This window comes from Myotis myotis, unplaced genomic scaffold, assembly GCF_014108235.1.
Source record: "Myotis myotis isolate mMyoMyo1 unplaced genomic scaffold, mMyoMyo1.p scaffold_m19_p_58, whole genome shotgun sequence".
Taxonomy (NCBI): Eukaryota; Metazoa; Chordata; class Mammalia; order Chiroptera; family Vespertilionidae; genus Myotis; species Myotis myotis.
The window spans coordinates 199,537-224,625 of record NW_023416366.1 but is presented as its reverse complement, the minus strand read 5'-3'; the positions used below and the strand labels follow the sequence as shown (position 1 = coordinate 224,625).

Below are 25,089 nucleotides of genomic sequence, written 5' to 3'. Positions count from 1 at the left end.
TTTTATTTAAAATCAAAGCTTTATTCAAAAGATAAGTGAGGAGTTCTACCCATGTACAGTGTGTGTCAAAGATCAAGTAAAGGGGAAAATTCTCACAAGGAATGTGCTTCTGTTCTCTCAATGTGGACTGTCCTTCTGGTAGAGGTGACGTCTCGAAAGGGACCCAGCTGCCCCTTCCGGAGGCCCTGAGCCGGCTGCCGCGACACGGAAACCCGCGCAAGCGCTGCCTGTGGCCCTGGCCCGCCGTAGTCCAGGCAAGTCAGGCTCCGCGGAGGCTGCGCTCCACATGAAGATGCTGTGCTCTGCGGTCACACACACACACCCGCCGAGCGCACCCCGTCAGCACATCCCGGCTCAGGCAGCAGGTCTCCGAAACCCGAAACCTGCGTCCTGAGGCCTCTGCGTTCCTGCAGGAGGGAGGGCAGAGCTGCCCGTGATGTCAGACATCTGGGATGGAGTGGTCCATGGTGTGGCGGAGCAGCGTCGGGGACAACCTGGATACAGCAACAACGACAGTGGCCACACGGGCAGTGCCTTCCCTCCTCCCCGCGGCCTGTGCCTCCCACGTGGGCCTCCACTTCTATCTCTAAGATTTCCAGCCACCAGCCACGCTGAAGGGGGTGGGTGGGGGCGGGCAGCTGGCTGTGCACTGAGCTCTGAGGAGGCGGGGCAGAGGGGAGTGGGGAGGGGTGGGAAGAGCGAGGGAGCGCCTTACTTTTTGACCATGTGCTCGTAGATCACGGTGGGGATGATGGTCAGGGTGATGACGCTCCCGGCCGTGGCCAGAATCTCCGTGACCTCTTTGTCCTAGAGAGGAGGCGAGAGAGCGGTCACCCCGGGCCAGGAGTAACTCTGCAGGCAACGCTAAGGCTGGGTCAGCGTGGCCTCTGCTGGGGAGCCACTGGCACCCGGCTTCGGGGGGAGGGCTGCCCTCAGGGGAGAGTCCCAGGCAGACACCTGGTGAGGCCCTGCTTGACCGAGAACGTGGACCTCCCCTGAGGCTCCCCTCTGTGAATGGGCCATTCCCCACCCTCGTCTCAAGGGCCAGTCACCTGGGCTTGACGGAACAGGGCCTTACAAACAGAACTGCGCTCCTTCCCTCACCCACAGAGGCCCCGAATCTCACCAGCCACATCTCCTATCCCATCTCCCTGGGCCCGGCCAGGTTCTGGCCCCAAAGCAGGAAGAAAACAGCCATGCAGTGGAGACATTAGGTGCACCACCCCCGCCGGGCCCGTTGGCCAGCCAGCCTGAGCTGCCCACAGGGGCCCTTCCTCTTACATCTCACTCAGTGAAGAGGAAAGACCTGCAGAAGCCGGTGAGATCCTGGGGACACAACACAAAGTCTCCATGCAAAGTGTGCCAAGCACCCCAACAGCTAGAGCGATGGCAGCAGAGCCCTGGCCCGTCCAGAGACTAGAGGCCTTGACTTCACTCTAGCTTGGTTTCTGTTGTCGGGTTGTTCCAGGATAGAGGGGAGAAGACGTGCTGGATAGGACTGGTGATGGCCAGAGTGAAAGCAGATGAACTGTGAAGAGATCATCTCAAGCAGCATAGCGCTCTGTGGCCACCTGTCAGGGGGCCAGCCCGGTCCTAAGAGCCTCACACGCTGTGGCTTGGCAGGGTCACGGGTAAGCCCGTAACGCAGCCGTGAGCCGTCCGAAAGGAGAGGACCGGCAGCCCCTGTAGACTGACGGCTCTCAGGATCCATGAGCGGTAATGCTCTCAAAGGACGGATTCATTCATACCCAAAAGAGCCGGCTACTCAGAATTGGTACCAGTGTGCCAGCTTTCCAGGTATGGGGGTTCCCTTCGGACTGTCACACCTGATCCCTGAGGGGAGAGATGCAGCAGGAAGGACCTAGGACAGACATTAGGAAGCACTTCCTGATCACAGTGAGCTACCAGAACCTGCCTCCAGGGAAGGCGGGGAGACCACCAGGCACAGGGAAGCAGATGTGACAGGAAAGACTTGGTGCTGGTCCTTGTGAGGGGTGGAGAATGAATGCCGCCACCCAGGCCATTCTGCAGGGGGTCCTGCCTTGTGAGCCCAGAGCCCTGGCTGCAGGAGGGGAAGGGCCTCATCTAAATCACACCTGCGATGAGAACCACTCTTATCCAGGAAGCAGCATCAGGTTAGGATAACATTACTTTCACTTGTTCAGGGACCAAAAGCCATGTGACTCGGCATCCTCTGTGGTCCATTCCCTGAAGGCACCCACCTTCAGTCCAAGCCCCTAGCAATGACTCGAGACCACTTATATTTTTCAAAAATAAAAGTCGCTACACACCTCTCCTCAAAAAGTGAACAAAGGTCAGAAATGGATTTCTGAAGAACTGTTTTCAGAAACATTCCTGTCACGTGATCTAGGATGCAAGCAGAAGTACCACACAAGTAGGGAGGTATTCATGCAGCCCGTAGCCACCTGGGCACCTGTGGCCTTTCACATGTCACCACACCCCCTCTTTCTGTCACACCTTTGACCTCCATGTGTTAGTATCAATAGCTAATATTTATTGAGCACTGACCATTGCCCAAAGTTCTATGTACTTACTGTCTTATCGACTCCTCGCAGCAACCTTAGGATGAAGAAACGAGCTCGGATGGTGCCCACAGACATGAGCCCTCCCACCACCCAGCAGCCTCCTGCCCTTGTAGCCCTGGGGCAGAGCCGGCCGCTGGCCTACCTTCAGCCCGATGACATTCTGCCCATTCACTTCACACACGTAGTGGTTGGTGAGAAGCCCGTTGCGGGCCGCAGAACTCCCTTTGACCACAGAGACCACCTTCCCCTTCTTGATGATGAAGCCCACGTGGCCGGTGCTGTCCCTGTGCATGGTGACCGTCCGCTGGAAAGGCCTGCCGGAGAGGGACAGTGAGCGGGGCTTGGGCCGGGGCTGCAGGCGGACAGAGGAGCTCCTGCCACGGGCACTCACCGGTCCCGAACCACCATGACGATCTTCTCTGCTGAAGCCCTCTTCACCGCCCGGTGCGCTCTGTCTGTGCTCCACCCGGCACAGTCGCGCCCGTCCATCTGCAGGATCTGGTCCCCAAAGCGCAGCCCCACCAGGGATGCAGGGGTGTTGACCTGTACCAGCTGCACGAAGAGCCCCTGGGAGAGGCAGGGCCCCAGTCAGCGCGCCCGAGAGCCCAGGTCCCTCCTAGGTGCTGTTTCCTCCTGGTGCTCTGGGGGCCTATAGGGTGCGGAGACGGAGACGACAGCTCTGCCAGCGGGTACACTGGCTCCCCATTTTCCTGGTGAGGAAACTCCCAGCCACACAGCTAGGGAGCACCTGAGGCAGAATTTCAAGCCTGGCTGGTGGCCGCACCCCCAAGCACTGGCCCGCAGCCTCTCCCGACGGCATCAAGGCCCTAGGACAGCCGCCTGGCAGCCAGAACCCTGTGAATCGGGGGACGCGGGGAAGGGAGGCTCTGAGCAGCGGGAGCCCCCGAGAGGCAGCTGGTGGGTCCCTCAGCAATCCAGTGCCAGGCCTTGGGCCTTGGGGGAGGGGCCAAGAGGAAGGGGCTGGGCTTGGGAGTTAGGTGGGCCTTGCTCCCAGCACCCTCTGCATCTTCCCCACCCCCACCCCCACCCCCACCCCGCAATGCCCTCCCCAGCTGCTGGGCTGTGCAGCCGAAGCCCTGAAGGCGCGGAGCTCGGGTGGCGCAGGCTGCTTACGGGTGCTGCCCACCACCCCGCTCCCGCCAGGCCGCCAGCCCCACCTTGTTGATGGCCCGCAGCCGCAGCCCCGTCTTGCCGCGCTCGTCCTTGCAGAGATGGACCTCACGCACCCCGGGCTTGATCTCCGCTCGCCGCACGCCCAGGCTGTTCCCGGACACCGGCGCCACCACCTGGCCCGGCGAAGGGCCAGAGACCACCGTCTGCAGACACCAGGGGAGGAGGGGGTCAGCGGGCCCCTGGGGCCTCGAAAGGAGGGGGAAAGGAGGATGGAATGGGCCCTGGGGCCTCGCCCACCAGCAGATCGGCTGGAGCCCAGAGGGGACATGACTCCATGAAGCCACTAGGGGGCAGCCAAGTCCACGGCCTTGAAAAACAGCCAGGAAAATGAGGAAAGAGCAGGGCTATACAGAAAAGAGGCCCTCGTTTTCCAAGGCTAATTGATATCAGGTAAAGACCTCCTTAAAATTCACTTTTAAGTAAAAGTAAGTAAAATTACAAAACAGCAATAGTGACCAATGGGAAAAAGTGGTTTCAGTTTGAATTTTTTCTAAAAATAAAAACGAATGCTTTCCCCCTAAGATCCAGAACAGATAACATGTCCAAGCTCACCACTACTATTAAATATAGGACTGAAAGAACTAGCCAGAGCAATAAGGCAAGAACAGGAAATAAAAGACATACAGATAGGCCGAAACCGGTTTGGTTCAGTGGATAGAGCATCGGTCTGTGGACTGAAAGGTCCCAGGTTCGATTCCGGTCAAGGGCATGTGCCTGGGTTGCGGGCACATCGCCAGTAGGAGATGTGCAGGAGGCAGCTGATCGATGTTTCTAACTCCCTATCTCTCTCCCTTCCTCTCTGTAAAAAATCAATAAAATATATTTTTTTTAAAAAAGACATACAGATCGGAAAAGAAAAGTTAAATGGTCCCTATTTGCAGATGACATTATGGCCTACTAGAAAATTCCAAGGAATCTATGAGTAAACTCCCTAAACTAATAAATGGGTTCAGCAAGGTCACAGGACACAATATCAACATACAAAAATCAAGTGTACTTCAATATACTAGCAATGAACCTGTGGAAACCTAAATTAAAAATACAATACCACTTACGATCACTCTAAAAAGCTTATAAGCCCTGGCCGGTTGCTCAGTGGTTAGAGCGTCGACGGAAGGGTTGTGGGTTAGATTCCAGGTCAAGGGCATGTACCTCGGTTGCAGGCTCAATCCCTGACGCCCGGTCAGGGTGCGTGCAGGAGGCCACACATCAATGTGTATGTCTCTCTCACATCGATGTTTCTCTCTCCTCCCTCTCTGTGCCCCTCCACCCTCCCCTCCACTCTCTCTAAAAAAAAATCAATGGAAAATATATCCTCAGGTGAGAATTAAAAAAAAAAAGCTTATAAGTTATAAATCTAACAAAACATGTATAGAAATTGTATGTTGAAAATTAAAAAACACTGATAAAAGATATCAAAGATCTAAATAAACATAGAGATTCATGGATTTGAAGAAAATCAAAAAACTGTCAAAGGTCCCCAGTTGATAATACAGATTTGATATCTATCAAAACCCCTGTAAGATGTTTCCTAGATTTAGGCAAGGTTAATCTGAACTTCATATGAAAAGACAAAGGAACTAGAATAGCTAAAACTATCCTGACAAAAAGGAAAGTGAGAAGACACACTCAACCAAATTTCAAGATTCATTATATAGCTAAGTAATCAGGACAGTGTGGTGTTAGTGGAGGGATGGACACTTATGAAACAGAACAGCCTCCCATAAGTAGGGCCGGCTGTTTTCACAGAGATGCAAGAGTAGTAGTTCAATGGAGAAAGCATAGTTTTTTCCACAAATGGTATAGGAGCAATTGAACATCCATAGCAAAAACATGAACTTGGACCTTTACCCCACACCTCATATAAAAATTAACTCAAATTCAATCATAAATTTAAATGTAAAACATAAAACTATAATGGTTTTAGAAAGGAAAGAATCTTCAGGACCTAGAGCTTAGTGAAAATTCCTTAGGACAGCAAAGCATGACCCACAAAAGAAAAAAAATCAATAAATTGAACCCCATCAAAATTAAGAGTCTCTGCAAGAGACCCTTTTAATAGGATGAGAACAGAAGCTACACACTGGGAGAAGATATTTACAAACCACATATCTAATGAGTGACTCTAGAATAAAGAACTCTCAAAAACTGACTTAGCCCTGGCCACTGTGTCTCAGTGGTTAGAGCAGCCGTGGGCAAACTACGGCCTGCGGGCCGGATCCGGCCCGTTTGAAATGAATAAAACTATTGAAAAAAAAAGACCGTACCCTTTTATGTAATGATGTTTACTTTGAATTTATATTAGTTCACACAAACACTCCATCCATGCTTTTGTTCCAGCCCTCCGGTCCAGTTTAAGAACCCATGTGGCCCTCGAGTCAAAAAGTTTGCCCACCCCTGGGTTAGAGTGTTGGCCTTCGCACCAAAGAGTGATGGGTTCAATTCCCGGGCAAGGGCATGGTCGAGGGCATGTACCTCGGTTTTGGGTAAACTCTGCTCCCCCCCCCGCCCGGCCCCCCCAGTCAGGGCGAGTTTGGGAGGCAACCAGTCCATGTGTCTCTCTCACATCAATGTTTCTCTCACTCCCTCCCTCCCTTCTACTCTCTCTGAAAAGCAAAGGAAAAAATATCCGCAAGTGAGGATTAACAAAAAAACAACACTTGACTTAAAAAAGCAAACAATCCATTTAGAAAATAAGCAAAAGATATGAGGAAACAATTCACTGAAAAGAATATAGATAGTAAATAAGATCATAGAAAGATGTTCAACATCACTAGCCATTAGGGAAATGCAAATTAAGACCTTGATAAGATTCCAATAAACACCCATCATAACAGCGAATACTAAAAATGGTGATAAAACCCAGCGCTAGTGAGGATGTGAAGAAACTGGGCTGTCGTGTGTTGCTAACAGGAAAATAAAATGGTCAAACCACTCTAGAAATAGGTGAGCGATTTCTCTAAAAATGTAAACATTCATTTATCATACAGCCTCGCAATTGCACTCCTGGGCATTCACCCCAGATAAACAAAAACGTATGTTCATACAAAACCTGTCTACAAACATCACAGCAGCTCCATCTGTGACAAATTGGAAACAACGAAGTGACCCTCAACAGCGTAAGCAAACTGTGGCACATCCACACCATGGACACGGCTCAGCAGTGAAAAGGGGGAACTGCTGATGCACGTGACAAGCTGGAAGCATCTCCAGGGCCTGATGCTGAGTGCAAAGGTCACGCACTGTAGGATCCACTGACATGACATTCTGAAATGACGACGTTAAAGGGACAGGAGAGAGAGGAGTGGTTGCCCCGGTGAAGAATAGTGAGGGGGGCGGGCAGACATGATTATGAAGGGCAGCTCCTAGGAGACCTTGGTGGGGATGAAACGCCCTGATTGTGCTGGTGGTTACAGGAATCTCTGCAGGTGATAAAACGACACCGAGCCCTAGACACACCCTGTACCAACGCAAGGCCTGCTCTGACATTATGCTGTCATTATGTAAAACGCAGTCATTGGGAAAACTGGGAGAAGGGTACACGCTTCGGTGCCTTCCTCTGTCCTCCGCAACGTCCTGTGAATCTATGATTATTTAAAAATAAAAAGTTAAAAATAAAAACAAAACTTTAAAATATTATAAAATGCATTCAGCTGTCATATTTTTATCAACACTTAGGTTAAATGCATTTATGTCCTAATTACTGGAACAGAGGGATTAAATCAATGGATTAAAATTGAAGAGATAAACATGACCTTCTTAACGTGGTGTGTGGACTTCACAGCATGACTATCAAGGGGGTCATTTTAGAGAAACACCCCAGCGTCACTAGCTTTTCTCAGGGTCCCACATGTCCTCATCCTTGTCCATGTTCTCCTGTGGATCCTCCCTTGTCAGCAGCTTTGCATGTGGCTGTGGCATTCTCGTTATCACTCCCACCACCCTCTCGAAATCCTCCGGGCCCAGCAAGTCCCCTCGGCACTTTGCCACTGATTTTCACGGGCTCAGGCCGAGACTGGCCGCCAAGGACACGGACAAATGACCGCAGGGGTGCTGGACCTGCCCGGGAGGGGTCTGTGTGGGGACTGAGTCTGTGAGTGAACACGATTTCAAGGGTGAATGTTTCTGTCAGGATTTCTCTTGCTCTCTGAGCCATGGAGCTCGGGAATCAAGCCATGTTGTTTAGTTTGGGGACCAGGGCTGGGTGACAAGCTCCTCCCACCTCGCCTCTGCCTGTCCACGCTGCTGCTCTCACGCTACAGGCAGCCCTTCATGAGAAGCTCCCAGACGCAGGCTGGGTTTAATGTCCTCCCTTCTCCTTCAGCACCCTGCCGCCAGGGGTCAAAGGGCAGGCAGTGGCCCTGCAACCCCAAGGCCCGCGGGACCCCATGAAATCCCACAACACTTGTAATGAGGGCTCAAAACGGGAAGTTCCATCAAGAAATAGGGCTGCAAGAATGTTTCAAAGGCGAGACCAAGAAGGAGGGAGAGTTGGAAGATCTGTGCCCACTTCAGGCAAGAGACAGATACCTACACTGGCACCGTCTGGACTCTGAGGCAGGTTCTGTTGGACTTCTTGGCTGGAGAGGGAAAGACCCATATAATTTTCCAGTTCTGCCAGGTTTGGGTACAAAACTGATGGGAAAGGAAGAAGGAGGAAGAAAGGTGTTACCAAGGTGAGCTTGGCCACAGCTGCTGGCTCCAATGCGGTGGCTCATTTCTGAGAAACGGGGCCTGGGAATGCTGTCAGCGCCAAGGACGCAGCGTCTCCCTGAGAACAGTGTTTCCCGGGGATGGGGTGTGTGGGAGAGGAGGCAGGAACACGCGCTGGTGAGGTGGTCCTCTCCCCAGGTCTGAGGGGCAGGGGTCCTGCTCCCTCCAGGAGCAGCCTGGGACCCCGAGTGCCTCATGTACCCCTTTACTTGGCACCGGCCAGACACCCAACACGAAGTACAGGGCTGGCACTGGGGCCATGAGGCCCTGCTCTTAAGAAATCCACAGAAGCAGGCGTCTGACCCAAAGGCAGCTCAGCTCTGGGGACACTGTGCCCGGGGAGGAGGGGAGAACTGAGCCTAAGTTCAAGTTTGCTGCCAAAACCTGCATCAAGACGGCCACAGACAACAACGCTAGGGGCCACCACAGCATCTGGCCCTCAGGCGGCAGCACAGAAGACGGCCCAAAGCAGGGCAGTGAGCGCCTCACTGGGCCGGTTTTCTCCATGCCCCTCAAAGGGTTCTGGTGACGGTGGGCGTGTCTAGAGCACACAGCAGAGTAGCAGACCAGAGACCAGCACTCGGAGATGCCAGAAGAGGTGACTCTTGGTCATGAGCACCCCACTCACTCACCTGAAGGCTGGGGGACAGGTGTCTCCTGCACAGGCAGGATGGGCATCTTGGGGGTGTCTCTGGCCTGGGCCTGCGGAGAGGTGAGGGGTGCTGGTCAGCTGCGTCTGGGACCGGCCCCCGCCCCACGGAACCGTTGGACCCTAAGAGCGAGGCATTACGTATGCTGGCGGGCCTGGGGGTGGAGGACATCCACGACCCTTTGAGGTCCAGTGTAGATGTGGTCTCTGAGATGTCCATGTTTCTGGGGGAGGTTCATGGTCATGCTCTACGAGCCACCAAATGACCCATTTTCTCCCTGAAGCAGCCAGAACATGGGGGCCAACTCCCAGCCAAGTTCTCAAAAAGTCCCAAACTCTCAACACCCACTGAGACCACAGATGGGATGGAGGGAAGAAGGGGCTTGTGGGGGCTGAGAAGGCCAAGAGCCTGCCCTACAGTGTGGGGTGGACTGAACCTGGTGGAGGAGAGGCTGGGACAAAGCAGGCACGACAGAGGCCTGGCCGAAGGTGCCCGGCCGTTTCTATTCCTGCTGTGACTCCATTGCCTTGGCCTCTGGGCACCTGCCCCGCTCAGCAGGCCCTTTGGGGGTGACCTGCTATGCCTGGGGCCCAACCACCCACCAACATCCAAGACCAGCCTCCCTTAGCTGCCCTGGGTGATCCTGAAGGCTCCATCAGGGGCCCAGGCTAACATGGGCCTGGCGACGTACCTGAATGGCTTGGTCCACCTTCAGGTCCTCCAGAGATGGGTACAGTGTGGACATGGCTGCTCCGTGAAACACCCTGCAGGGCACAGAAAGTGAGGAGGAGCGAGGGGTGAGAGGAGGCACAGATGCCCACCTTTTGTCCACATGAGCCATTTAGCACTCTCAGGATGAAAACGATACCAGGAAGGCACAATTACCCCCCATTTTGGAAATGGGGGAGCTGGGGTTTGTACCCAAATCTGTTTGGTTCCCCAGCTCACGGTCTCCACCCTTGCAGAGTTCCATCCCACCACATTCAATTGGTTCTGGGCTACAGAACCCGGGCTCAGGGAACCACCCAGGACATGCTGGCCGGGAAAAGCAGGACTGGGGGCCACATCCTTCCCTGCCCTGTTTCAAAGATCAGACCTGTTTATGAGACCTACATTCAATCCAGCAGGTGCGTAGCGAGTACCCGCTGCGTACCGGCCTGTTAGGGGTTTGCAAAGCATTGCCCCACCACTACACAGAATCCGGTCCAGTGTCCAGTGGGCGGGGACTTAGTTACAACAGAAAGGCAGCAGGCCCTTCAGAATTCCTTCCCCACCCCCACACCCCTCCCCCCACGCCCCTTTTCACTTCTGGACATTTGACTTCTTACTGTATAACCCATTTCCAGCCTTGATCTTGGCCAGGGTGAAGTGAGACCAATGGAAATTCTTAAAAACAAGCATACAAACTGTAGCAGAATTTTAAAACTCCACAGAGAACAGGAAGGAATGGGGACCTGGGGGAGCACCATGAACATTTACCAAATATCTTCTAAGTGTCCCAGAGGAGAGTCAGTAAGACCTTGGAGCAAGGTATCCAAAGAAATTCAAAGGAATTACAAGTGATGCTTTATTTCCTGCCTAGATGAAATGTGAGGAAGGGGCTGCTTTCAGATTCTTGAATAAATCGAGTTTTTTTTCATGTCTCCAGGCCTTTGCATATGCTAGTCCCTCTCTCTGAATACTCCTCGACCCCTTCCACTTCCTGCCTGGCTAACTGCTCATCGTTTCCAAGCCCCAGATCAGAGCACTCTTCTTTCGGGAAGCCTGCCTTGATTTGTGCTCTCTTCCCCCACCCCCACCCATGTCCTTACTCGTGCTGATTATTCCATTGCCTGTAGTGGCCTCTTAAATGGTCCATCTGCCTTGTTCGACTGGGAGTTCCAAAATGGCAGCACTGGGCCTTCTCACTTGTCACGGGGCCCCTCACCCCTAGCGTGGAGACTAACTCGGTAATACTGCCAGAAGCACTACACTCTGCCTGGCTCTCACTTTCCTCTTTAAAGCTGTGATGTCCTAAGGACAACCGCCTTCCTAAGATGGCAACAAGGCCCAGCGGTCCTACAGTCTTGTTCACCTCTCACAGTCTTAGGCGTCTTTTATTTGAATTAGTGCCAACATTGTAAGATATGGAAACATAAAATTCTTCACTTCTAATTGTATTGAAAACCATAAGAACGTTGGGCAATGCAAGAGCAGGGGTCGTGCATAGCAACACTCAGCCCACCTCCAGAGGAGCTGCTGGTGCTTTCCTATTCCCCCAAATACCCAGCCAGCCCGTTTAGTTCCAGATCCTGCCCTCCCCTGGCCTTCGGGGAAGAAATGATCATCTCATGAGATCAGGGATTTCCCAGGGGGAGAGGGAGACTGACGCTGACCTCCTTTAGACCAGCTGGGGGGCCGTCTGCCTGTGGCCTCCCCGCTGTGCACATACTCTGGGAGGTTTTTATGTTAGGACAGTCCTCGGCAGGTACCATCTGCCCAAAACACCCCGTGCCAGCACAATCTCGCACAAACAGCGGTGAGAGGCTACCCCTGCCCTGTTTTTTCCCAACTATGAAGCAACAGGGAGGTTGTATTTTTAGCAGCTGCCCTCTGGGAGAGGAGAATCAGAGAGCCACTTCCTGGAAATCGCTCCCAGGCCAGGACCACACAGCCTTTCTCCGTTCCAGTGGCCCTTCCACCACTGTCACCGGCGTGGTGGTCCCAGCTCAGTCTGGGGCGCTGGGGCATCAAGAGGCAGGTATTCCCCTGCCCTGTCGCAGTTTGAGCAGTTCGCGGTAGAGTGGGGAATGCTCCCTGCCAGCAAGCATGGCTGCGTCTCATTCACAGAATGTGAGCGTCTACCGCATGCGGGGGCCCTGGCCCTCTTTCAGTCATGCTGGCCCCTCTGCTTGGCCCACCACCTTCTCTGCCTGGCGCCCTTTCAAGGCTCAGCTCAAAAGCTACTTCTCTGTTTTTGAGGTCACGGGACCCTCTGCTAGTCGGCTGGGCCTTCTTTTGCTCCTAACCTGAGTTGTACTGCCTCTATTACCAAGCTGTTTAGCATACTTCTTTTAATATATTTTATTTTTTTACAGAGAGGAAGGGAGAGGGATAGTTAGAAACATCGATGAGAGAGAAACATCGATCAGCTGCCTTCTGCACACCCCCTACTGGGGATGTGCCCGCAACCAAGATACATGCCCTTGACCAGAATGGAACCTGGGACCCTTCAGTCTGCAGGCCGACGCTCTATCCACTAAGTCAAACCGGTTAGGGCCTGTTTAGCATATTATACGATTACTATCTGGGCATTTTCTCACACTGGACCCAACCTCAGAAGGGCAGGGGCCTCGCTCCCGCCCACCCACCCCATTCACCACTCCATGCCTCCCCACCAAACGTGCCCAGCACACGAAGGCTGGCAAAACTTATTTGACTGAATAAATCAGTGTTTTCCCAAAGCCCAGAGTGGAATTTTGTGTGGGCATTTTGAGGGGACACTATTAGCCTTCAGGAAGCAGGGATCTGGACCTCCTCATACACGGAATAATTCACCACAGTAAATGTCCTTTGTCCTGCAAACCTTCAGGGAGGCAAAACACCTGCTTATGACCTGTTTTACATACAAATACAAAACATACAAAATTCCCGCCGGCTTTCACATACAATAGGTTATCCAGAAGTGCATGTACCAGGTCAATCGAGGGAAGTTACACTTTGTTTTGTTCACCATTTTGGAACATCACTGTCGATCCTTCTCACCACACGTCAGTCACCAGCACACACCCATGCGTGTCTGCATTTGTAGCTGCCACAGCGATTCCACGCCTGTATGCAAATACATTAGCCTGCGACTTAAGATGTCAACTATAGCCCTGGCCGGTTTGGCTCAGTGGATAGAGCATGGGCCTGAGGACTGAGGGGTCCCGGGTTCGATTCCGGTTAAGGGCACGTACCTTGGTTGCGGACACATCCCTAGTGGATGGTGTGCAGGAGGCATCTGATTGATGTTTCTAACTCTCTATCCCTCTCCTTTCCTCTCTGTAAAAAATCAATAAAATGTATTTTTTAAAAATGTCAACTATAAACTGTTGGCAAAATTCAGTTGAATGTTGTGTTTTAATAATCCAAACTTAATCACTTTGTCAGGGACGAGCATGATCGGTGTAGCCCAATAGTGAAGTGCGTCATCTTTTATCATAAATTACTCCGCCCTCCCTTCTCCTTGTACTAAGGCAGGGAGGGCATCCTATCAATTTCGTACCGAGGAAATGGCCGCTGTGGACAAACCCGCCCCCTCCCTCAGCCGCAATTCCCGCTGTCAAATGGGAGCCGCCAAGCACACACTCCATGCCCGGGGCCCAGAGAGCGCCCCGGGGTCCCTGGGGTTCGTGCTTCACCCCAGGCCAGCTTCCCAGTTGGTCAGGCCGCCTGCTCATCGATCTCCAGACGCTCGGACTCCAATCCCCCTGCAGTTCGATTCCCGCCGGAAGCGACCGCTCCCGGTTGCTAGGAGCTACGGCGACTGCGCAGAGGCCCCGCCAGGCCGCTAGGGTCCGCGGTGGCGTCTAAGGCGCATGCGTCTGGCCCACCCGGCCAGCGCGGGCTGCGGGCGACTCCCCAAATCAGTGGTTCTCAACCTTGGCTGCACATTGGAATCACCTGGGAATCTTTTTAAAATCCTGATTTCTGGGCCTCATCCTCCGGAAATTCTGTTTCTTTATGGGGCGGAGCCACAACATTAGTAACAAAGAAACAGAATTTCCGGAGGATGAGGCCCAGAAATCAGGATTTTAAAAAAGATTCCCAGGTGATTCCAATGTGCAGCCAAGGTTGAGAGCCACTGCCCAAAATGCTTTCCGGTTGCGGGGTTGGAAATGCCTGCTTCCCCGCCGAGTGGGTGGTTGGCGTGGTTGGTTACTAGAATCCACTCGGCTTCCTTCTTTTTTTTTTAATATATTTTTGTGGATTTCAGAGAGAAAGGGGGGAGAGAGAAACAGCAATGATGAGAATCACTGGCCAGCTGCCTCCTGCACGCCCAGCCCTGGGGATGGAGCCCGCAACCCGGGCAAGTGCCCCAACCCAACCATGACCTCCTGGTTCATAGGTCCTTGCCCCACCAGAGCCATGCTGTCAGGGTGGGCAAGGCGCCCGGAGCTGGCGCTGGCATCCACAAAAAGATCGGGTAAAGCAGCAGATTAAGAGGCAGGAAGAAGGCTTGGCCAGGTCCCGCGGTTCTCTCTTTACCGGCTGGAGGCTACGGGTCAAATCGAGCTTTAAAGGGGCTTATGCCCCGTGGCCACGGACCCCTGAGGGCCATTTATTGCCTCCGAAGCAATCGGTGCAGTTGAGCTGCTCGCCGCTGACAAGGCTCTGTACCAAGGCGGCTGTGGGAGCGGAGGCGAACAGTCAACACTCCTGCGTTTCCCGCTGCCTGTTGCTCAAACTGAAAAGGAATCTGAACCTACACACACCCTGGCTCCTTAGGACTCGGAAGCGTCTTTGACCGACTAGTTCCTACCCTTTGTGACGTCACCGTCCCGCCCACTCTCTCACCAGTTTCTTGGGGGCGGGGGGGGGGTTGTGCACCTACCTGCCTGGCCCTGAGCCGCAAGTGCCTCGGCCCACTCCACACTGATTCACCCAGTGTTCCCAGACGTGTGACTGAGGGATCTGAGCCCCTGCTGCCCAGGTTAGGGGACTTGTGCTTGGCCGAGCAGATCACTTCCTACAGCAAAATTGGACCCACTGCATTTTACACGGGGTTCAGGCGGGTGGGTTTATGGAGTGCAGGACAAAGGGCGAGGGCAACGAGGCAGGCCACTTGGAGGAAGGAAGGAGACCCTGAGAAGACCGAAGTATGGAGGGTTCAGGAGGGTGGAAGTGGGGGGTGCTATTCCAGGGACAGGGAGGCCCAGGCCAGGAGTCCAGCCGCCTTCCACATCTTTACTACCGCCTGAACCCGTTTTCCCCAGCTTTGCCGCCCCTCCTCGGCCGCCCCACCAAATCCAACCCAAGGTCCAAGCCAGAAGCCTGGGAGTTATCCTCAGCACCTGCTCGTGAAGTCATCCAGGCCAGCTCTTTTCCTTATGATAAATCTCAAACTTCAACTTCGTATTCAAATTCCCATGACCTGACTCCTGGTACAGCTCCAGTCTCACCCTCTTCTACACTCACCTTGCATTTCATTCATTCCAGACAGCTGATCCTAAAACTCAGCCTGCTTGTTCATGACTGTGCCCTTTGACTTCAATGCCAGTCACGCCTTCTCTCTTCCCCCTTATTCATCTGGTGGACTCCAATTCTAAATTTTCCCCAAAATGTCCACACCCACAGCCTCCCTTTTCTAGACCACAGGATTTATGTTCACCTATTCAACATTTACTCCACTAATGTTGATTAATCACCTGCTGTGATAAAGGCCTTTGGCATTTCTGGGTGGGATTTCCACTGTTTTGTATTTGTTTGCCTGTCTTCCCTCTCTGGTCAAGAATGTTGCTCATTTCTGAATCCCCAGTACTGAGCCCAGGGCCTGGCACCCAGCAGGTGTCCTGTTACCATTTCTTAAAGAAATGGAAAAGCAGACACAAAGGGAAGAGAAAGCCCAAGAAGTCCTTTGAACAAATGCCCTGGGCCTAGAAAGAGAGATAAGTCTGCCTAATGAGGCAGATTGAACGTCTGGCTCCCACATGCTGGCAAGGGACGAATTTGCTCAGTTCAGTGCTGATGGATTCCCACAGTTAGCCCCTCTGGAAGGAATTTTCTTCACCCGCTGCACTTTGCAGAATGTCCATCCCTGAGCCTCACTGTTTTTTATATCAGCAATAACAACACCCACAACACATCGGCAGTCAGGTCCTCAGAGCTCAGCCGCATCTTTGGACTCGGGGTGAGAACACTCCTCTGGAACACTGTGTTCCCAAGAGCTGAGGCGAGGGACTCCCACTTGTTCTGTGGACAACTCATCCATCTCAGAAGACAGTGTGCAGGAGGGAAGCGTGGGCTAGAGCATCAGAAGGAATAGCTCCTGGAAGGCCAAATTAGCCCAGGATTACGGTGAGTCGGAAAGAGGCTGTTGCTAGGCCACCGGCACAGACCCCCTCCTCCTCTCAGGGTGTCCTGCCTGCTAGAGAAAAGCTGGGGACTTCTTCAGAGAACGCAGATGCTCCCGAGCCAGCCCAGGAAAGGCAGGGCAGGGCAGGAGCCAGGACCTTGTGAGAACAAGCATGGACAAGTCCCTTTTGAATGTCATTTCTGTTGTAATGCAGGGAACAATGCATGCATCACAGAGTTATCGTGGAGATTAAAAGATTCTTAAATAGAGATAAGCTTTGTATGCAAAGCACTTACCACAGTGCCTGGCACCTGAAGGGCACACAGCAATCATTAGCTATTGTTCATTCAGTGTGTTTACTGAGCACCTCCATCCCAGCACTGTTCTAGGGGCCAGTAGGAAGGCATTGAACAAAAGCGAAATCTGCCCGGAGGAGTGCTAACCTCCTAGCTGAGGATAAGTAAGTGCTTCTGTGTGAGGTGGTGGGAAGCGATGGGGAGAGGGTGGAGGGCAGAGTGTCAGGAGGTCTGGAAGAGCCTCACTACTTGGGGAGGGGGTGGTGGGTAACGAGTAAAAGCCTGAAGGGTGGGGAAGAGCATTCCGGCCAAGGACAGAGAGCTGCCACCTGAGGTAGGGCTGCCTGTTGTGTCTAGGGAACATCTGACCAGTAAGGCAGTCAGTGGTTCGGAGGAGGAGTCGCAGTGCCTGGGAGGCTGGTGGGTCCTGGCCAGGACGTGGCCTTTACCCTGGGGCCTCTGGAGAATTTTGAGCAACAGAGTGGCATGGTCCAAGTTTCATTTTAATGGGCCCCCTCTGGCTGATGTTTAGAAAATCAACTGGAGGGGCCACAGTGGACACGGGGGCCCAGGTAAGGAGTGGTGGTGGCATAAGACTTACTAGTTTGGGCAAAGCAGTCACGGCAGTGCGTGCCCGGCACATCGGCCGCATGTTAAGCACCCTTTCCATTGCTGGGGCTCTGCTGTGTGGAGGGCACGTCCTGGCCCCTCATGTCCATTACCTCATTCAGTTCTCCTGATTTTAGGGGTATTTTCAGTCTCCAAATGAGGAAACCAAGTTTTAGAGGGGTCAAGCCACTGGCCCAAGATGTTCCTGGCTATGGTAGGGAGGCTGTGGATAGAAACAGCCTCAGGCAGTAACAGAAACTGAGGCCTGCACTCCGTTCTTGTGGAAATCGGCTTCTTTTTGCCTGGCCTTTAAGGCCCACTTCCAGGAGTAAAGTATGGGTCCCGTCTCCCTGAGCACCCTCACAGGCAGGCAGAAGGAGGCTGGGGCCCTGGCCTGGATAAAGATCTCTCAGCCCTCAAACCTGGCCCAGGGCTGGGATCAGAGGAGGAAACCCCAGTTCACATTTCGCTCCCAGAGTGAAGCACCTGGAAAGGAAACTGCCTGGGAAATCCCAAAAAGCTCAGGACAGGGTGAGAACAAACCTCGCTTACCTGGGCCCCAGTCTATAGGGGAGCTGGGGTGAAGGGGGAGGCAGATCTTACCTGCAGACCTGGAGCTGCTGCACGTCCTTCTCCAGTCACTGCCCAGAGAATCTGTTTCCCTACCTGGAAGGTGATGGCCCTTGTCGCAGCTGCATTCCTGCTCCTGGAGGGTGGTGCCCGCTCCTGGTCAGCTGACTCACCAGGCCTGGGACTGGGGCAGGCCCAGGTAATGCTCTGGGGCAGGGCAAACAGAGGTCACCAGGCCCAGGGGAGGGCTCTGGCCTTTGTCTAGATGTGGAGGTGGGTTTGGAGCACACACAGCTGTTACTATTAAGAGAGATTTGAACCAAAACTTCTTGGCCTTCAGATTTTCATTGGACACCAGTCCTGCTGAACATGAAGGCAGTTTGAGGGGTATCCAGGGTCTTAAAAAATCGTAATCCAGCATTTCCTCTTCTAGGAATTTGTTATAAAAAATAGCCCTAGCTGATTTGGCTCAGTGGATAGAGCGCTGGCCTGCGGACTGGGGTGGTCCTGACTGGGTTCGATTCCAGTCAGGGGCACATGCCCCGGCTATGGGCTCAACCCCCACTGGGGGGCGTGCAGGAGGCAGCTGATCTGTGATTCTCTCTCATCATTGATATCTCTATCTCTCCCTCTCCCTTCCTCTCTGAAATCAATAAAAATATATTATAAATAAATAAACAAACAAACAAGTAGGCAGTGAGGTCTCAGGGCCCATCACCATGTTGCTTATAACAGGCAAATCTAAAAATCCCAAATGCCGATCATGAGGTCTGATTATAAGTCAGTACCTATGGACGATCACACAGCTATCAACGTTGTTTAAGGAAGAAGCCGTGAGGAATGTCCCTGAGATACTGGCATAATCAGGACTGTGATACTCTTCTTGTGATTTGCTTTTATTGTTTTGAAAAGTGGATCTGCATTGACAACGGTCTGGGAGGGCCTATGCTAAATGCTGAAAATCTGGATGGTGGTGGGGTTTTGGGTTTGTACTTTTGTGTATATTCTAAGGTGGTGGAGTTTTGTTTCGAAGTTAGTTTTTGCTCTGAGCGCTTATGATTTTTCAAAGAGGAAGCAAATTAAATTTGTTTGAGAAAGGAATTTAGATTGGCTGTGTGCTGGGGTAGGAGGGGATCTTTCCTATAGCACATTTTTGGTGCCTTTTAAATTTTGAAACATTTGAATGTATTACGTATCCCCCCAAAATAATCACATACAATTAAACAGAAAGGAGGACAAATGTTGTTTAGTTCCTGGTGTTTAGTTGTACCGAGGTGCCTGTCACACTTGGTGCCCTGTGTGCGGGGCAGTCCCATGTGATGACGCAGGGCACCCACACAGGGCGGGGTGAGTATCAGGGCTGCTCACCAAGCCAGGCAGGTCCGGGTCAGTCCCCATGACAAGCCTGGGTGGAGCTGCACTAGCCTCGGTGTCAGACCCTGGCCAGGGGCCCGGCTGGTGTTCGGCCCCAGGAGGAGAGAACTGCTCCCCTCTGAGGAGCTTACAGCCAGGAGTCCCATAGGAAACATAAGAGACAATAGCAAGAAAAGCAGCTGTTATTCATTGAGCACAGTGGACGAAAAAGGGGCCACATACTAACCCTGACAAGCTCAGGGAGGCCTGCATGGTGGCTTTACAAACTCAGAGGCCGAAAGTAACCACAGAGGAGGATCTGAACGCTGAAATTCCTAACTGAAAGCGGGTCACGGGCGGGAGGGGGGTGGGGACGGGAGTCACATCCTAGGCCTGTAGCTTCCCAGGCAAAGGTGGATCTTTACCTTAGGTGAACCCCTCTATTGTCTTTTCACACTAAGAGAGCACACCTTTGAAATGGCAGAGTAACCTTTTCCAGGCCCAGCAAGGCCCAGCTGCCTGCACCGGAGCAGGAGGTCCTGGAACGGTTCCTTGTTACCTTGCTCCCAGCGTACCCCCTCGATGTGCTGTAAATGTCCATTAACTATCCTGTACCCACCAATGTGAAAGATTTCTCTGTTTTGCCTTTTTACCCAGTGCCAGAGATTTCCCCACTTTGCTTTCTCCCGCCTCCTTAATCTACACTAATGGATTTCATGTAACCCTCCTTCCGTCTTCTCCCTTTATCCCAGTGTATAAAATAAGCTGCCATTCTCCAGAGCATTTTCTCAATCCATTGAGATTTTGCCTCCCAGCAGTTGTCATCAGTTTGGCTCAAAAAACTCAAAAAGATTCTCTACATCAGCGGTTCTTAACCTGTGGGTTGCGACCCCTTTGGGGGTCAAAGGACCCTTTCACAGGGCCGCCTAAGACCATCGGAAAACACATATAATTATTGTTTTGTGATTAATCACTATGCTTTAATTATGTTCAATTTGTAACAATGAAACTGGGGGTCACCACAACATGAGGAACTGTAATAAAGGGTCGCGGCATTAGGAAGGTTGAGAACCACTGCTCTACATACAGGCTTGGAAGTCCCTTCCAGTCCTGCCTGTGGAACTAAAGATCCTGCCCCAGGTGCTTGAAAGGTCTCTCTCCGTGGCTCCTTTCATCCCTGTGAGCAGGTGTGAGAGGGAAGCCCCTTTCCTAATTACACGCTGGAAGGCGGCTCCAAGTCATGTTTTCTCTTCTGTGAGACAAATGCAGCTTGAAGCTGAAGTGTGGACACACCCAGGGCTGTGCCACGTGGTCCTGAAGGATGAAGTAAACCGTGGGTGATGGGCCCCCTTAGGCCAGGTCTTCAAGGCCAAAGAAAAGTAGGAAATAGAGATCCTGACTAAACCAAATGACACCCCTCCTCCCCCGCCACGCACACACACTCACACCTCAATTCATTTAGTCGTGGTCTGAAAGGGCCTTTAAGAGAAGATGGAGGAAAACCAGCCCAGAAGGGTAAAGGGCTTGCCTGTGGTCACACAGCACCTCGGTATAGATCTAGGACTAGGACCCAGGTCCCCGAACCCCCACTTACATGTTCCACAGCATGCTAGCCACCTCCCATCTCTAACATCCCTGTTTCAGCCAACAGTTTCCCTTAGTTTCCTCTATTGTTCACAGAGAGTGAAGCACCTTGTCCAATCTTTCATTGGGCATGACCTTGCTCAAAGTCTTTAGTGGTCCACTACTGAAGGGTCAAATGAGGGTGGGTTAGGGTAAGACAAACTCCCAGACCTCACATTGAAGCCACATGGTCTATAACCCACACTCATTTATTACCTTTTCAATCTTGTCTCCCAGCACCTCTTCCTAGCCAGGTGGGAATCCTCTCCAGTCCAATTCCCACCTCATACCTCAAGCCTGTGCTGCTGCTTCTGGAACGCCTTCCCCCTCCCCCCACTCCACCCAGCCAGATCCACTGAGCACCTCTTCCAGGAAGCTTCCCCGGTCACCCCCATCATGTGGCCTGTCCCACCTCTGAGGGCTGGATCAGACCTTCCAGTTTGTTCTTTGATAGTAATCACCTCTTATTGTTCATGTGTACTGTAGGCTACCAACTAGACTCTAAGTTCCTTGAAGACAGAGCCTAGTAATTAGGTTTACAGTAGCTATATTCAAAATAAAATTGGAAACTGTGCTCTGGCCAGGAGATATTTCTGGTTTCTTACACGTTGGTATGAACAATCTTCAAAAGTCTAAAACGGGTATCTAATATCCAGCATACAATCAGAAACTCCCTAACAGCACCCTTGTCAGACCTAAGTAACTAGCCATTGATTGTCCTCCCTGCTGAGCCCAGGGGTGGCTCAGAATCCTCTCACAACAAAGTCAAAGAAGGCTGCCTCCACCTGGATTCTGCCCCTGAGGTGAAACCTCTGTGCCACCCGGTCCCAGTGGGTGCTCCTTGAGGGCAGGGGCTTGTCCGTGAGGGAGGTTCTTAGTCCTAAGGTGGGGGGGGGGGGGAGGGAGGAGGGGGGGCAGAGCCATTTGTATATTTATAACATCATTCCCAGGCCACACAAAATTATCAACTTAAAAATTAGCCTGCTATATTTGGTCAAACATTTAATTAACTCACCCCTTATGCCATGGCAGGGCCAGAACAAATTATTTCCTCGGCCTTATTCGGCCCGAGGGCCAGATGTCCCCACCCCTGCCCGAGGGCCCTGCCCGGCACACAGTGGGCTCTCAGTAAGTACTTACTGAGTGAATAAATACCCCTCCTAGGAAAGTCAATCACCGTAATAAACTTAATGGCTCACTTATTTAAAAGATGGGCTGGGCCCTAGCAGGTTTGGCTCAGTGGATAGAGTGTTGGCCTACAGACTGAAGGGTCCCAGGTTAAATTCTGGTCAAGGGCACATGCCTGGGTTGCGGATTCGACCCCCTGTGTGGGGCCTGCAGGAGGCAGGCAATCAATGATTCTCTCTCATCATTGGTATTTCTATCTCTCTCTCCCCCTCTCCCTTCCTCTCTGAAATCAATAAAAATACATTTTAAATAAATAAATAAAAGATGGGCTGGGCAGGGCTGCAGCATCGAATCTGAGGCCCAGATCTATGACGTTGCCCATTACCAAACCTCTCTGAGCTACCGTTTCCACATCTACAAATGGGGATCTTGGGACCTGCTTTACAGGCTTATCTTGAGGATTAAATGAATTAGTCATACACCGTACCTAGGGCACAGCTGGCTCTCAGTAAATGTTAGTTTCCGACTTCCTCATGGACTCAGTCCAGCTGTAAGCTACAGAAATGCAAGTTACCTGGTTCAAGTGAAAATGGCCTTACCTGCAGCAGGGCTCTGGGCAGAGAAGTGCCCGCTGTGCACTCCTGCCTCTGCAGGGAATCTTGATGGCATGTCACCGTGGCTGGCTCCTCACAGTGGGATGATGATAACAGGAAGAGGCCGTTGGTTGGCCCCTTCTCCATGCTGGGTGCTCTGCTGGGCCTGGGGTATTACCCGGTTTCCTCTATTGTTCACAGCAGCCCCAGCTTCAGAGAGTGAAGCACCTTGTCCAAGACCACGCAGCCCGAGGGGGAAGGCCAGGCTTTGACTGTAAACCGCATGGAGCTGCCTGGGCTCCAGGAGTCTCCCATCCCTCACAGCTGAGTCACAGATGTCCCAGGTGGTAGCCGAGTCAGACGCCCAGGGGGCTAATGTCCGACAGTTCCTCATACTTGTCCCCCACTTAGCCCCACCCAGCACCTCAGCCCCTTGCTTGGTAGTGCAGGCACTGGCCAGAGACCCTGACCTATAAGGCCCTCACAATACCCCGACGTGACATCCTGAAGGGGGCACAGCTTAGGCTCAAATCCTTACTGTTAGGCTATGTGACCTTGGGCAAATGACCTCTCTGGACCTCAGTTTCCTCACCTGTGAGATGGGGAAAATGATTTCACTTTGTATTTATTAGCACAAATAAAGTACTCTCGCTTAATGCCTGGCTCAGGGGATGTGCTAACTACATTTGAACTATTATATTTCCATCCATGTTATTGGATTACTGCATTATCCAAGTGAGAAACGATCCATTACTGTTCTTTGTGGAGAGCGGCTACAGTGTTTGGGCAGGTTACCTTATGGTCCGAACCCGTGGTCCCACGTGGCTGAGTGATATGGGCTGCGGGAGGTGCAGCAAGTAAACAAAGCTTGATCAGGTGCATGTAACTGAGTAGATTTGAACATTGTAAACCCTTGACCACGCCCTTACTTTGCCTCGTGGAATCTGGCTATAAAATAAAGACTTGGGTTGCAGGCCATGGCACTGTCTCTCTAATCAGAGGGCAGCGTCCCACCTAGCCCCAGCTTTACTCTCTCGTCTGTTGTTTCTAATCTTTCGCCACCCCACCTCAGGTTCACCCATGGCCGTGCTGGCGCAGCACCGTTCTTAATGTGGTAGAAGATCAGACACACAGAAATTACTTGCATCCTTTCTGGACCATAAGTTTAGGTTGGACTCTCCCTGAGATGGTTACTCTAGAAGTGATCACCTTCTCCATTCTATCCCTCGGATCCTGTATTTCTCCCAGTGCAGTGGCCGGGCCACCGGCAGCAGAGACCACGTGGCCCTGAGTGGCATGCGTGCCTCCCGTCTCTAGGACCAGAGAGTCTAAGGAACTTTTTCTGAGCCTCTCCTCTGTGCTGTACCTGACTGGCCATCTCATAAAAGAATACAGACAGGTCTCCAGAGGCAGAAGGTCCTCCAGGCCACCTCTCAGCTCCTGCCGGGGTTTTGCTTTCTGGAGATTTGGACGAGGCAAGGTAGGCTGGGTCACGCTGCAGAACAAACAGCCCAGATCTTAGTGGCTCCTAACATGAAGCTATTTGTCACACACACCACATACCCGTGGGGGGCTGGCAGGGTTCTTCAGGGCTCCTCACTCCAGAGCCCAGGGTGCTTTGCGGCCACCATCTATCTCAGGGGCTACCAGTAGCCTCCGCAGTGGGGGAGGGTCTTCACTTGGCAATAAAAGGCTCCCGGCTAAGGGACTAATGTCACTTCTCAAACTTCCTTGGCCAGGACTAGTCACATGACCCCAACCCAATCACAAGGGTGCAGAGATATGCCATCCCACCACCTGCCTGAGGGCAGAGCTTGGGAAATAATATGGAGAATGACATGGATGATGACCTCAGACCTGATCAGCGTCTGCCAGGGCGCTGCGATCACCTGTGCAGGGGCAGGGGGGGCAGCTTGTCCGGCAGTGGAGCCTGCCGGGACCCACCTGGACTGAGAGTGCTGAGGAGGAGAAAGGATGGCTGGCATTCCAGAGCCTGGGGCTGTGATGCCCGATAGTCCTACCCGCCAAGCTGGCCAGCAGCCTAGGCTCCACTGCTGTAAAACAGGGGCAGTACTTCCTGATCGGAGGAACGTGAGTGAAGGTTCACTGGGATAGGTGAGCAGCATGGGGAAACGTGCCTTTATCTTCCAAGCAGCCTTCCGCAGAAGGAGATATTTTTGGTGGAAAGCCTTTGGCCTGCTGAGCCCGTTGATGAATTCGGGTGGACACATTCGAAAGCAGGAGCTTGGCGAAGAGGGGCTTGGAGGACACCCGCCGGAGGGGCTTTCCCGAGGCTTACTGTGTGCTTACTGAGGCACAGTACATTCCTATGATGTCTTTGGGGTGCCTTTATTTGAGATGGCTCTGAGAGAGTTGGAGAATCTGGGAGCATCCAAGCCCCCCACACCTGTCCCCTTCAAAACTGGAAAGAGATCAACTGTTTTGTGCAACAGAAGGTTTGGGGGTTCCTGCAGCAGTCCACAGACTAGGGAGCAAAGAAGAGGGAAGTGGGAAGGAAGGCAGCGCGATGGGGAGAGGCCAGCAGGTACAGTAATCTCCAGTAAGTTATTCTGAGAACAGGGTTAGCTTTGAAGCTGCGATGTGAGGTGTAAGCCCCAGGTCCTTCCCCTGAGATCTTGAGTAAACTCCCTCTGCTGACAGGAGGTTCGCTCCGGCACCATGGGCACACTGCCCAGTGTGTCCATGGCATGTCAGAGCCAGCCTGTGGACACAGAGGCCCTCTCTGCTTCTGGGGATCAGGATGGGGAGAAAGCATAT

General features: G+C 52.6%; 1 protein-coding gene across 5 annotated transcripts; it reads right to left on the bottom strand.

Moving 5' to 3' along the window:
* On the bottom strand, positions 1 to 17,784 carry SDCBP2 (syndecan binding protein 2). Of its 5 annotated transcripts, none has more exons than XR_004968030.1 (10): positions 13,042 to 13,065; positions 9,795 to 9,867; positions 9,086 to 9,155; positions 8,275 to 8,375; positions 3,725 to 3,883; positions 2,938 to 3,113; positions 2,689 to 2,860; positions 1,282 to 1,326; positions 716 to 807; positions 444 to 494 (listed from the first exon to the last, which is right to left on the bottom strand). XR_004968030.1 is itself a non-coding variant. In XM_036311605.1 (9 exons), exons 2-9 carry the CDS (start codon positions 9,846 to 9,848, stop codon positions 440 to 442), a joined length of 879 nt encoding a protein of 292 aa, XP_036167498.1. In that variant the 5' UTR covers positions 9,849 to 9,867; positions 17,648 to 17,784; the 3' UTR covers positions 1 to 439. The 5 variants fall into 5 exon arrangements, 2 of the variants coding, with proteins under 2 accessions (XP_036167498.1, XP_036167499.1); XR_004968031.1 differs by lacking the exon at positions 1,282 to 1,326 and adding an exon at positions 2,556 to 2,580 and having other exon boundaries at positions 455 to 494; XM_036311605.1 differs by lacking the exons at positions 1,282 to 1,326; positions 13,042 to 13,065 and adding an exon at positions 17,648 to 17,784 and having other exon boundaries at positions 1 to 494.
* Positions 17,785 to 25,089: the final 7,305 nt, after the last annotated feature.

Bases quoted from the DNA above. Each gene is read 5' to 3' on its own strand.
- SDCBP2 (XM_036311605.1), bottom strand. From the start codon at position 9,848: ATGTCCACACTGTACCCATCTCTGGAGGACCTGAAGGTGGACCAAGCC. The intron at 9,156-9,794 runs GTACGTCGCCAG...ACCTCTCCGCAG, and splicing joins AGGTGGACCAAGCCATTCAG to GCCCAGGCCAGAGACACCCC. The intron at 3,114-3,724 runs GTGGGGCTGGCG...TGCCTCTCCCAG, and splicing joins GGCTGCGGGCCATCAACAAG to GGGCTCTTCGTGCAGCTGGT.